The 14,737-nt window shown below is 41.1% G+C and overlaps 1 protein-coding gene across 1 annotated transcript in view; it reads left to right on the top strand.

Moving 5' to 3' along the window:
- LOC124711572 (anaphase-promoting complex subunit 7) overlaps positions 1 to 14,737 on the top strand; it is a 149,274-nt gene that overhangs the window by 5,797 nt on the left and 128,740 nt on the right. Inside the window, exons 2-3 of the mRNA XM_047241715.1 lie at positions 5,395 to 5,617; positions 12,370 to 12,551. Of these exons, the coding sequence (XP_047097671.1) occupies positions 5,395 to 5,617; positions 12,370 to 12,551 (405 nt within the window). The remainder of the gene's footprint in view (positions 1 to 5,394; positions 5,618 to 12,369; positions 12,552 to 14,737) is intronic.

The following is a 14,737-nucleotide window of genomic DNA, read 5'->3' as shown; positions in this document are numbered from 1 at the left end:
CAGATAACTTGTTCAAATACTCTGAAAATGAATAATAATGAGGATAGATATCCCTTCAAGATGGTTGCTAAGCCTCAGACAGGCACATAGAAAAGACAGTCACACTCTAACAACTAAATTTTGAGCTATAGCTTTTTTCAGAGTACACGACGGGCCAAAACCGCAGGATGTTTCTCTGGGTATCTGTAATGCATCTGGCCTGCTAATTTCAAGCCATTCGGTTCTCACTAATGTGCAGGCCATGCCCATCAGATCTGGTCTCACTTATTTGCCCACAGGCTGGGCCTGTTTGTGTGTGGTGTAATGCAGCAGACTCGTGGTTATGGACCCGGGACTGCAGTGTTCCTCAGCAGGCCAGAGGCCATGGGCAATGGATTTCAGAACTTGCGACTGTCTAATCACAAATACATTATATAGTGCGACGTTTTATAGACATTTTATTTGTTCTAGTACATTTTGGTACCTCAAAAGTAGTTTATATGTTAGAAAGTGTAGACAATAATAATAAGAAAATTGTGTCAGTCACTTGATATTTGTACACCACGTATTAATATAACGAGGGCACACAAACATTCACGCAACCACTCGGACACAACTCTTGCACACATGACCACCGTCTCTGGCCATTGCATCTTCAGCCTGTGAATATCAGAAAAACAAACTACTGCTCGTGCCTCCCCACCTCTCATCGGCAGCTGCTAGGCAATCAGCAAGAACTGGTGGCAGCACAGACTGCAAACTGAGGGGAATGATAGGAAGGAGAGAAACAGTATAATGAGAGAGTAGGGAAGTGCGCATGTACTCAGCTGCACCAGGCCGGCGAAGATGCGTGGCACCTCAGTTAACAAATCATTTCATCTACTGAGACACAACAAGATTTTTCTAGGGCTATTTTCAAATTTCCCTGATTACCCTGACATGTTTGAAATTTCCTGATTTCCAGAACCTGTGGCAACCCTGGAAATGGCAATGTTGACTGTTGTGAACATGAAAAAGGTTTAGCCGCTTTTAAATGTTTCTTACTTTTTCCATGCAGAAATAAATGTGACAAATGCACATTCAGGCTGCAGTGGTAATATTTACACTGCACAGTACTAGGTTCCCCAGGCACCTCTAACAACCAATCCTTTAACTGTTTATCACGTAACCACTCTTTTCTAAAATGTCGTACATACTGCTTGACATTCTTTTCAGACATCTTCAGTCTGTCGTAAAAACAAACAAAAAGTACAATAGACACTAGTTGTTAAACATACTGTAACTCAGTACAACACTGCAGCCTGTAACCTGGTATGCAACTCCCCAGTTATGATCGGTAGCAGTCGACAGCAACTGGGAGAATTCGTGCCCCAGTGATTTGAGATGTTTGTTGCCAACAGCGCAGTGTACCATTAGCCGGTGTTGACTGCATTGTCGTCTTCTTTGTTGCTGAGCTGAGCTATCCATCACTGTCCACCTTTTGCTGCACTATATTCCTTGTGATTTTTGCGGAAATGAGTGATGCGCTTGCTGGCTCATCTGAGGCTATCTTCTACCCCATGTTGGAAAAGAAATCCGGTCATAAAGAGCTTATGGAAGCTCAGGACACAGCTTTCTGTTGCGCCCACTGGGTGCTTTCAATGCATGGAGGTGGAGTTTGTTATCCCCCTCTCCTCAATACCCATCACTCCATACAGCATAACCTGTTCGCTCTCCCGTCTGCCCATAAACCCCGCCCCAGAGATGACAAGTTACAATTTGCCAGAATTACTGTACCCTAATGTATTGTGCTCATTATCCAGAATTCGTGGCATTAACTCATAGAGCAAAGCATATTTGTGTTAGTGTGCTGCTGGTGCTAGAGGCACGTATCATATATTTAAAGCCATTTCGAATCCTGGTGGTGGATGATACTTCCGCAGCCAGTATTTGGCCAGCCAGGTGAGGAGAGATGTTAGTTTAAACTTCCTGATCCCCAGTTTTTACACCAATGTCCTGGATTAAATTCCAAACCTCTCCACAACCTCTCATGATGAGAGGACATGTGACACTGTCGATAGTGATTCATCCGTCGCACGGGGATGTTAACCTCGGTGGCTCCCTTGATGCTTTTCGAGAGAATTACGCTGTGTGCCAGCAGAGAGTTTCAACCTCGCACTCTTCACCCATAGAAACACGAACACAACACCGCACAGTACCAGCACTCATCACAGTCATCCCCTGTGTACAAAAACACGCTCGACATTTCGTAACAGGCCAGAGGAAGCCAAAGGCAAACCACCTCCACTCAGACCCTTCCTAGGATGGCATTTCAGGATTCCTGGTTCTGCTCCCTATGCTCAGTTTGAGAGTATGGGACTCTTACTTACTATTGTATCTTTGCTTACGACAGAAATTAGGACCATTTGTCACTGCATTATATTTGCTTTGCTGAGTTTGCCAGTCATCAGAGGTGTTTGCTACTGTTAGCTAAAAAATAGCCATATACATTGCTCAATAGGAAGGAAATTTAAGGTGTTAATTTTAGTTCAGTTTTCGATTATATCCTACATGTATTCAATTTGAATGAACAAATCAGAAATGCAGCCCACTTTTGCAACACATTGAGTGAAACTAGAGTTTTAGTGCAATATATACTTGGCACTGTCTTGCAGGTGCATCAAGATTTGCATTCATAACAGTTTTATCTAAGAACTTTATTTTTTTTTTCAAAATTAAATGAAACCAGAAAAATCCGTCAAAAAAAAAAATAATAATAATATCTCTCAAAAAATATGTCAACTGTCAAAACTAAATTTTACTCGTCACACAACATGATATTCCATCAGATTTGATGGGAAATCCGTCACGTCGTGGCAATGAGTTGCACTATACACACCTAACAGTGGAAATACGTACTGCAGAAGTTCTGCCGCCCTCAATTTTTATTCGAGTACTATGTAGTGGCACTACACAGTATTTAAAAATAGATTTGACGTGCAAGTAAATGTTTTGGAAAGTGAAATGTAAAAGGAAAAATAGACTAACAGGAACTGTGCGAGTATTGGATTTGGCATACTTGAACAAGATTAAGAAAAGTGGATTACATCTTTTCCTGAAAGATGATCTGTATTGGTGTGGTAAGGTAAGAGACAACCACTGATGTTGATTAATGATGCTAACAAATGGTTGTACCAGAGGACAAACAGTACTGATGTAACAGTAGGAAAAAATTCCTGAAGAGCAGGAGAAAGATGTTTTGGTGTTGCTTCAATTATGTATATCATACAAGAGGTGCTAAGTGAAAAGGTATCTAAAAATGTGGACGTTTCATCTAAAGGAAAATACTGGGAAGACTGTTGCTGAAGTTCAAAACAACATGTTGAGAAGAAATAACCATGTATCACCTACAATTGCTGAAGGAAGGCTAAGAAGTAGGAAACAATACTTTATTGATGCTTTCCCCAATCAGAAGACAAAGATTATGCTGTATGCAGTAATTGAAAATACTATATACATTTAACAAAACTGTCTTTCCTTCAAGACGTGCACAAGAAATTTTGAACTTTTTTTGCTTTAGAAATATAACTAATATATTATTGTATTTCCTTTCACTAAACACATAAGAAACGTTACTCAGAGAGGAATTTATGGATCTTCATTTACAGATAAGTGAAAATAATCTTCTTCAGCTAGTCTGGAACTTAAAGATTATGTGCAGTATAACTGCATAAAGGTTTTTAGCTACTGTGATTATATTATGTAGCTTCAAAGAAGCGCATCACAATGGATAGCCACATCATGCTTCATACAGGGTGAGGCATAATATCGAGTGACTTTAAAAAGCATGCAAATTGAGCTGCGTCGGAGAGAGGTGGAGGGGATAGTGTCAGTTACGTTTGGCACGAAATAGCATTTAGTCATAATTGAGCAGTGGACCACACAGCATCATGCACACACTGTCAAAGCATTTTATCAAAACGGCAGTTCATACAAGTTAGCATGTTGTGCATTCTGCAACCACATCAACGTTAATTGGAATTGGCCAGTGCGATCTGCCTGTGCGATTAAAAAGTGGGTTGAGAACTTTGAGGAGGTGGCGTCAATGAAAAAGAAGAAAACTGGGAGACCAAAAACTATGCAAACATCTGAAAACATCGAATGTGTAAGAGAAGCCCTTGTTACTCAGCTTGCCGACGCAGCACTGCACTTAGGGGTTTCAAACAGAACGGTAAGAAGAACTTTACACCAAGATTTGCACTTTCACCCCTATAAAATGCAAATGGTTCAGGCCCTTAAGGAAACAGAATTACGTGAGCCGAAGCTGGTTCTGCTTAGAATTTTTGGACTGGAGAACTTTTTTACTCCACAGCTTGCACACTATGAAGTGAACACTGAAATGTTTTTCCAGCAGGACAGAGCAACCTCCCACATTGTTCAAGTAAGCATGAATATTGTCAGTCGTTTGTTTCCAAATCACATGATTTCCCGAAATGGTGATATTGCATGGCCCCCTCGTTCACCGGATCTCTCAACATGTGACTTTTTCTTGTGGGGTTATCTGAAAAGCCAAGTTTACCAAGATAATCCTTCTCAAACAATCGAAGATCTGAAAGAGTGGATGTGACAGGAAGTTGTTCAAATCCTACTGGCAATGCTGCGCAGTGTGAGGAGTCCCGTGAAGGTGTGGCTGGAGGAATGTGTGATGTCACCTTCCCGGAGTTATCTTAAAAAAGTAACTATTGTTTTACTATTGCAGAAAATGCTTTTTCATTTATTTTAAGCTTATGAAATAAAAAAAGTTAAATTGTTTTGACTTATCAGCATTTAAAAAATCGCTCTTTGTTATGCCTCACCCTGTATATGCCCTATTGCAAGCAGCATATCTGGACTTTATTTGTTGGTTCTCTTCATTTAGTTGAGGCATGAGGAAATCTCTGTGTAACGCCAATACCTCATTATGTTTTATCATTGTGGCATGTGTAAGGCAGAGTAATCTTAGTCATGGTTGCCTCACATGAACAGGGCTGGAGAAACTTGCAGTACTTTCTCAGTAATAGGACATATGCAAGTTACTGAACTGTTGGTTGTACAGACAGTCTGACATGATTTAATGTTTAATTTTTTACCAGTTCATTTTGTAAACAACATGCTGAATTGAATCCTCTTGACTATTCCAATACTTCATGCTGGAATAGGATTCAAAGTTGGATTTTTGCCTGTCATGGACAGTTTCTTATTAATCAAGCCATCTCTCCCCTCCAAAACTCCGAACTTTTCACTGTGCCCACCCTGATGGCTTAGCACCTTGGAGAAAGGAGACAGTTCAGCATATATTCTCTTGTTAATCTGATAAGTTTTAGATGTAATCAAAGTGTGTTATGGAAATACAAACCAAACAAAAGTTGTAGACCAATTAATTATTCTTGCTTTCAGGCAAACCTTGTCATCACTGTTAGTGAACATAATCAAGAAACATTATCACCACCTGCCAAGTTTCAAACCTATGTGTTCTACGGAGATTCACTGTTTCATTTGGGACAGTATCGTAAAGCTGAAATGATGTATAAGAAAGCTTTACAGTTCAAAAAATCTCTCTTGAAATCAAAAGGCACAACAAAACTCCAGGACAATCAGAAGGAATTAATGCCTGATATTGGTAAGAAGAATATTTAATAATAATAATAATAGTAATAATAGTTACAGTTATTGTAAATAATAGTTTTTTGTCGTATGTGTCGTGAACAGGTTTTAGTCTGTGGAATTTCAGAAAAATTTGTGGGTATATTACATTTACAGAAGTTTTGTTTTGATTTTAAGGTTAAAGGTAGGTTGTCATTAAAGTGTTGGTGAAGGTGAAGAGTCATTGTAAAGTCTGATTACTTTTTTCAAGTGATGCCCTATGAGGTGTTTAACTCACAGTGTGTGGAGGCTTTAGGTGTTTGTGTGATGTTTTGACTTGTTTTTCATATAGTGACCTGGGCCTAGTAATTCAGAATTGACAGCGAGTGAGTGTTACTTACCACCACGCTAGAAGCAGTATCCATCTGTGCCGAGTTGTCTGCCAGGATAACAATATATAGTATAACATTTACGTATTCACTTCTTTATAAATTTCAGTGTGGTTTCAGAGATGCCCAATCTACTGCTGGCCATTTTCTACTCCTGGAATCTGCAATCCACAACACCTAGACACACCGCCAACACATGATCACTCTGTTCTTTCACCTGCAAAAGGCATATGTTGCAATGTGTTGTTACCATAGTTTGTCATAAATGGGTTTGTTACCACAACACCTAGACACACTGCCAACACATGATCACTCTGTTCTTTCACCTACAAAAGGCATATGTTGCAATGTTTTGTTACCATAGTTTATCATAAATGGGATTGTTAGGGATGCCTTCTTACAGATTTTTTTTTTTTTTATTGTTTTGACTCTTAGATCCAAGGGGTACAAACTGTAGTATTCAACACTTCAATGAGAAAAGGGTCCTACAGGAATCAGTTCTGAGTGCTGCTCTATTTGTAAAAAAAAAAAAAAAAAAAAAAAAGAAAAAAAAAAAAAAAAAAAAAAAAAAAAAAATTGTATAATCACAGTGGGACCTGCTGCCTCAGAGATACTACACCCTGATGATTTCTGGTTATTTTAGAGTCCTCTTTCACTACATACTGTATAACATTAACCAGAGAGGGAGGGGGGGGGGGGGGGGAGAGAGAGAGAGAGAGAGAGAGAGAGAGAGAGAGAGAGAGAGAGAGGAGGGGGGGGGGGGGGGCAGGCACATGACAGGCCGCAGAATCTTGGGTGTCATTTCTTACCAACAAAATCCTATGCCATAGATTTCAACAACTAGAGGTCTGTACGTCATCACAGGGAACTTTCCTTAAAAGATGAACTGCCACAAGTAGTTGAACAATTCCACTTTTTAGCTATATTACTTGACAACAGATTAATATGATTACAAGAAAGGGGGAACTTGGCACTCTCTGTTTCCTCAGCAAGAACAGCTCGCAAGCAGATCAGAATGATTTTATTAGGGTTTTAAGAAACATTAATGTTATCTGGTCTCAGCTAAGAATATGTCCCCTATGGAATAAGAGCATTGCCCATACTTCGTTACTCCATGCAATCTTGTGAAGTAAGAGTTGCAGCTGGTGCTTTTTGTGCAAGACCAGTCTACTGTCTCCATTCAGAAGCAAATGTTAGCACATTTACCCACGTTACGTAAATGAGTCTTTCAGGGCTGCCTGCTGATACCAGGGGGAAAATTATACAACCACAATTAACCAGAGATCCAAACACCTGTGTTAGCCTACCGTACTCTTCCCTGCCCCCTCCAGAGGGCCCACATCTCTTTTATGAGTATGTGCTTGGCTACCACGGGGCTGTAGCCTATGCAACAGTGCTTCCATTCTGTGCTGCGAGCATATACTCACACTGTCCCTTTCCGCCTCTGCCCCCCCATCACATGGTTTTCTTGGTGCAGGCCCTGCTTGCACTTGGTTATGATTCGGGACTTGAGTTTCCACTACCGGCATTTTCTACAACTTTTTATTAAATGAATGCATGGTCCCCATTGTTGGTTTGATGTGCCACCACTTTTAAAAATTCTCCAGAAGTGGAGATTGTGCAGGGAAGGTCACCCAATGTGATGTATGTCTATAAAACATCACACTATATAATGTATTTGTGGTTCACCTCCCACATAGGTGGCCCAGGTCAGGGCTAAAGACTGCAGTTCACGTGCGATCACTTCTGTCTGAACTGGAGTCCTTCCTTTCACCACTTCTCGTCGAGGTCCATTGATGTACACCTCCATGGTGTAGCTGTAGGCCAAATCTTTCCCTGGACCTTTCGCGTGGCGCTAAGGACTCGGTTAACCCTGCGGCTCTCTGCTGTCACTTCCTCTCGGTTCTTGAAGTGTTCCGGGGCTCTGAAGTGGTTTATACCACCAGCTCGATATCTGATGGTAATGTTGGCTTTGCCTTTGTCCACAGAGGCCATATTGAACAGCATTCCTTGCCCGATTGCTGCGGTGTATTCACTGCAGAGCTGCTGACCATATCTCATGCTCTTCAGTATATCCGTTCATGCCCCGAGGAATTATTTCTTCTGTGTACTGACTCCTTTAGTGGCCTATAAGCTATTGACTAGTGCTGCCCTTGCCATCCATTGGTGGCATCCACTCAAAGAGTCCATCTATGCCCAGGACTGGTCCCATCCTGTCGTTCAGTGGTGTTTGTGTGGACCCCAGGACACGTTGGCATCCCAGGCAACAAACTTGCCGACAGGCTGGGCAAGCAGGCTATGTAGAAACCGCTTCTGGAGGTGGGAATCTCTGAACATGACCTGCGTTCTTACGCCGCAGGGTTTTTTTTGGCTTTTGGAGACGGAACAGCATAACAGTACACACAACAAACTGCATATCATTAATGAGTCTACGAATGTGTGGAAGTCTTCCATGTGGACCTCTCGCAGTGAATCAGTTGTCCTCTGCTGGCTCCACATTGGCCACACTTGGGCAACTCACAGTTACCTCTTGTGCCGTGAAGACCTGCCTCAGTGTCGGTGCGGCCCCCCCGTTGACTGTGGCCCATATTCTGGTTCAATTTCCCACTTTGACTGCCCAGCAATGAAATAATGGGTTACCAGGCTCGTTGCCACTCATTTTATCTGACAACGCCTCATTGGCTGATTTAGTTTTACGTTTTATTTGTGAGGGTGGGTTTTATCATTTGATCTAAGTTTTAGCGCATGTCCTTTGTCCCTCTGTATCCTCCACCTTAGTGCTTTTATGGTGGAGGTTTTAATGTGTTGCAGACTGGCTGGCTTTTCCTTTTTATCCTCGTGGCCGGCGAGCCACTGTAATCTTTCTTGTTTTACTCTCTTCTGTTTCTAGCGTGTCTCTGTTGTTTTCTTGACCTCTTTTTCCTTTTAGTGTTCGTTGCCTTTCCTTCGTTCTTGCAGTTTTTTCTTTCTTTCGATTTTGTGTTATATCTCTCGTTTGTTTTATTCTCAAATTTGTGGCATTGTTTTATTAGGAACAAGGGACTGATGACCGTGTATGAAGTTTGGTCCCTTCCTCCCTTTTTTAAACCAACCAACCAGCTAACAAACGGGTTAATAAGTGACTAGATGAAAGCCACAAGCTCGCTTATCAGTTTGACATAGGACCAGAATTTTCTTGTGTTCTCAGACAGATCTTTTGCTGAGGTGTGACAGTTGTAGTTGTTGTACACTGCGTGCATAGATCTTTACAGAGACGCACGAATTTCTACTAACCACTGCTTGAAGTAATTTGTGCGTTCGCTTTTGAACCTAGAGTGCAACAGCCTCTGCTTCCTCAGCATCTGCCAGATTTCATTATTAAACTATAGTGGGTCTTTTCCATCCTTTGTCCACTTACTGGGCACATAACTCTCCAGAGCACAGTTTACAATATGCTTAAACTTTGACCGTAATTCCTTTACATCCATCTTAATGGATGCCAATTCACTGTCCAAGGGAGATGCTTATAACTGCTTATCTGCTCTATCTATCAGAAGCACTCTGCTAGCCTTCTTAACAGATTTATTAACTTTTGTAATCATAGGTGCTTTAAAGGCATCATGATCACTAAGCCCCGTTTCTATACTGACATTCCAGGTCTAAGACATTTCCATTGCCTGTCGGCTGCAGCTGCCGAGTTAGGTACTAAAAACAATTTTCAGAAAATGTGTTCAAAAGTATTTCGCGCAACTGTCTGGCTGTACCCCAGCAGTGAATCCATAGACATCCCAGTCTATACTCAGCAGGTTAAAGTTGTCTCCAGTTAGTACTGCATGATCTAGGTATTTGTGCGCTATTGACTGTAGATTTTCTTTGAATGACTCTAGAACTGTCACAGCAGAATCGGGTAGCTGGCAAAAACATCCAAGTATTAAATTGGTCACCTACACCTGTTATACACAACCAGGTGACTTCACTGTCACACTCAACTTTGACCTCACTGGAGACAATATTTTTGTCAACTGCACACATTTGCAGCTTCCCAAAGCACCCGATCTACCATCTCCTTTTTCCTAATGTGGAAATCCATCTCCCGCTCTAGTGGCCCAGATCAAGGCTTACAATCGCAATCCATGTTTGGCCCCTCCTTCTGAACTCTAGTTGTTTCCTCTTCCACCTCTCCTCCGGGTCTACTCACGTACATCTCCATGGTGCGTCCCTTGGCCACAGCTTTGTCTTCACCAATGACAAGGTCCAAAAGACTCGGTTCATCCTGAGTCCCTCTGCTACCAACTCTTCTGCATCCTTGGTGCATCACAGGGTTCAGAAATAGTCTGTACTGATGGCTTGATGGTTGCTGGTCACGTAGGCTTTGTTTATACTTACGGGTGACATGTTGGACTGGACTCCTTGCACTGCAGAGTGTTTTCACTGCAGAGTTGGTAACCATCTCTTGTGCTTTTGAACATATCCATTCCTGCACTGGTAGGTTCTTTCTCTTCAGCAGTGACTCCTTCAGCAGTTTTCAAGCTCTTGACCAGTGTTACCCTAGCCATCCCTTGGTTGTGGCTATCCAGGATTCCCTGTGTGTCCTCCAAAAATGTGGATGCTCAGTGACCTTTGTCTGGACCCCTGGTCACATTGGGATCCCAGGGAAAGAACTCGTTGATACTCTGTCAAAACTGGCTACCAGTAATACAATTCTTTATTTCAGTATTCTGGAAACAGACCTCCAATCAGTATTACACCGTTTAGGAATCTGGAATAGGGAATGGCTCACTCCGACTTCTTAAAAGTAGCTACAGATGATAAAGGAGACTACAAATCTATGGAGGTCCTCCATGCGGGTCTCTCGCAAGAACTCTACTGTCCTTTGTCGGCTCCACATCACCTGTACTTGGCTGAGTGGTAGTCATCTCCTCCATTGGGAGGACCAACGCCACTGTCATTGTGGTTCCTGTTTGGGAGAGGTTGATATTTTGGTAAACTGTCACAACTGAGCCACCCTGTGGCTACTCCTGGTGTTAGGAGACAGTGCCTCAGTGGCTGGTATTGCTTTACATTTTATTTGTGGAAGGGGCTTTTATCACGGTCTTTAAGAGAAGGCCGCTCAACCTTGTTAGCCCATTGAGGGGTTGGGGGAATACTCTGTCGTCTCCTCGGCCCAGACTGGGCTACAGCTGTCCGCCCTCACCCTACCTGCTCTTTTTGCTCTTTTGCATGGTCTGTTCAGCCTGTTTCTCTTTTGCCTGTCTGTGCTTCTGTTGCCCTTGTCTTTCCTAGGCAGTTTCTGAGTGGAGTACCTTTGGTAAGTGGTGAGGTGGTTATGGATGTGTGTCCCCTCATAGCACTCTGCGTTCAGGGGCTTATGACTGCTTCCTAGAGGGGCATCTCGCCTGCCCTTCTTCCTATGTCTCCTTTTCTTCTTTTTTGTCCTTTATCTAGTCTTAGTTGAGTTGTGATAGACCTCGAGGTTTTCTTCCCTTGGGTTTTACGTAATAGGCTATCTCTGATCTACAATCATGTAGACCTGTCTGTTCAAGGAAACGGGTACTGATGGCCTAGTAGTTGGTCCTTTTAATCATCCAGCTAACCAACCCTCCGTGTCCACCACTAGGCATGCTTTGGGAGGACTATTGGTGAAAAAGTGACTCATTGTAGAAGGGCTGATATTAGTATTTTGAGTGTACAGAATAAATATATGCGGTTAATAACTATTTTCTTTTGCCCATTGAAGAAGCTAATAGTTCAAGAAGTGACACTGAGAGACAGTATTAAGAATTACTGTAGAGTTGTTATGCTACTAGTGTCTAATAACTGAGTGTGTAAAATTCATATTGTGATTGGGTTTTTTGGTGCAGAATACCACAGTTAGTTTTGACAGCTGGCGATAAACTTTTTTTATTTTTAAATAAAGTACTGGCTAGTAAATTTCGAGAAAGTGATTCAGCAATGGTGTTCTGTCCAGTAGTTCCCCAACAGTGTGCCACGTTACAAATCAGTTACAAAAATATTGAACGTCATCAACGTTTTTATATATACACTCACTCACCAACCATTGGCAGGAGACCACTTACATAACAGATATTACAGTTTGCAAGCTTTTGAAGCCAGTGGTTGCTCCTTCTGACAGAAGGGTTGAAGGGAAAAATAGAGGGGTGATGAAAAAGAACTGATGAGGTTTAGGAAAAGGGGTAGAGTTTGGAAAAGTCACCCCGAACTCTGTCAGGGTAGACTTACCCCTCTACATTTCTTTTCAAACCTTCATCCAGAAGGAGGAGCCACTAGCTTCAGTAGCTTGCAAACTGTAATACCTTTTATATTTGTGTTCTTCTGCTCCTGCTTCAGGAGTAGATTTTATGTATATACATGTATATATATATATGTATAAAACTTTTAACTGAAGCTTTATTTCTTGCAGATATAAAGTACCAGATGCATCTTTGTCACGTTAATCTGAAACAAAATCACCAAGCAATAGGTGTTTTGCAGAGTATACCTGGTAAACAACGAAATGCAAAAATCAACATGGCTTTGGCGAAACTGTATCAGCAAGGAGGAATGGAGCGTTCTGCCATAACAGCTTACAAGGAAGTTCTTAGGGTAAGCATGTTAGTAGTAAGGAAGTAAGTGTGAATGGGTCCTTCTGTCACAATTCCATATTTGATTTATTGGTATGTTCAGCTCCCTCTAGCAATGCAAATATTACTTTAATATATCTGAATGATGTTTTTTTCCTTTGTTGTTGGATTTTAAAAAATCCACTAACAATCACTGTATCTTCCTGGATTTTTAAAAGCCATTTGACACTGTGTCACATTGTCAGCTTATTGAGACTCAGTTATAAGGAATATCTTTTCAAAAATAAAATTGACAGAGTAGGAAAAGACAGATTGTTACTTACTGTAAAAAAGACACATCAAATTGCAGACAGCACAGTTAAAAGACACATAAATTAAGCTTCCGCCATGTGTGCGTGAGATGTGCTTGCTTGTATTTGTGAATGGTGTGTGTTTCTCTTTTACTGATGAAGGCTGTGGCCAAAAGCTTTATGTGCCTGCCTGAAACTTGGTGTGTCTTATTTAGAGTAAGTATCAATCTGTCTTTTCTTACCTTGTTGATATTCCTACCTGGAGTTTCCATTATTCGATTCAAAAATAGGTGGCTGCACGATTCTGGTAGAACACAGTATGTTACTTCAAGTGGCAAATGTTTGAAAGTAATTGTTGTGGGTGAACGTAGGATATAATTTTATAGCAAGGACACAACACTTTCGGGAATAGTGATCTTCTTTCTTTAACGTCTGAAAGATGACTCACAGCAACAACAGAAACTTCAAAGAGTAATAACATGGGAAACAAAATAAACTCATAAGAACAAAGAAATTCACAACACAGAGCCAAGCACTACCATAGGAGAGGAGAGGAAACACAATTCTGATTTATTTACTTTAACACTTCCACTCAAAACACATTAGTTATGAAGTCCTATCTTGGTACACCTTGCTTTAAATTTGTTTGATTTTAAAGGCTTTGTAAACATGTCACCTAGTTGATTTTCAGAACACACACATTCTACATTGATATCCCCATTTCGATAGAGTTCACGCACAAAATAATACCGTATTTCAATGTGCTTAGAACGTTTGTGGAAACTCTGCGTGTTTCACTAATTTAATGGCGCTTGCATTGTCAATGAACAATACGGGCGTGTTACTTTTTCCACTGAGCCCCAAAAGCAGTCTGTTGAGCCATACTAACTCCTTGGCCTCTTCACTTCCAGCAACGAACTCCGCTTCAGTGGTGGATAGTGCAACTGATTTCTGCAGTTGAAATGTCCACAATAGAACTGTATCACCAATCATCGAAACAAAACCATTTGTGGATCATCTTGTTTTAGTGTTGCCAGCAAAGTCAGCATCAGCATAGGCAGAAAGTTTACCGCCAGATGAAGCATAGAAGAGACCTAAGTCTGAAGTGCCACAAAGATATTTGAAAATATGTTTTGCAGCATTCCAATCGGAAGAAGTGGGTTTAGCCATAGATCGAGCAACTTTGAACCAGCATAAGCAAGATCTGGATGAGCAGAGCATGCCAGGTACATTAATGATTCCACAGCTGAACAATAAGGAATGTTGTTGTCAAGATTATTGCTATATTCACTATCTAATTGTTCATTATCACATGGAGTTTTAATGGTTTCGAATCAGCCATGTTAAAACAATGTAGAATCTTCTCTGTGTATGCTCGCTGTGAAATAAACAAGCCAGACTCTCATTGCTCTATTTGCATACCTAAAAATGAGTCTAAGGATCCCACTGTTGTTTTGAATTCAGACCTTAACCTATCTAAAAATGAATTCGCCGCACTTTCAGTTGTTCCTGCCGTAAGTCCCTCATCGACATAAATAACAATCAGAAATTTTTCTGTTTTGATTTGTCGAATGTAAATTGTAAGAACCTGCTGTTGAAATAATAAAGCCATTTTTTCATGAATGAATGAAACTTATTAGTCCAGCAACGGGTGATTGCTTAAGTCCATACAATGATTTCAAGTCGACAAACACAACCTCACCCTTCATAGAAACCTACTGGTTGAACCATGTATATTTCTGTATCCAAGTCACCATATAAAAATGCAGTTCTATTGTCAAACTGAGCACGTTTCAAATTTTCTTAAGCTGCAATCACTATTATAGCATGAATAGCATCATAATGAGCAACTGGACTAAATGTTTCGTCATAATCAAGTCTGGCATGTTGAAACATATTGCGCACAACCAAGCGAGCA

This window comes from Schistocerca piceifrons, chromosome 8 (genome assembly GCF_021461385.2).
Source record: "Schistocerca piceifrons isolate TAMUIC-IGC-003096 chromosome 8, iqSchPice1.1, whole genome shotgun sequence".
NCBI lineage: Eukaryota > Metazoa > Arthropoda > Insecta > Orthoptera > Acrididae > Schistocerca > Schistocerca piceifrons.
Note: the sequence above shows the minus strand (reverse complement) of the source record. Positions and strands in the feature narration are given on the sequence as shown.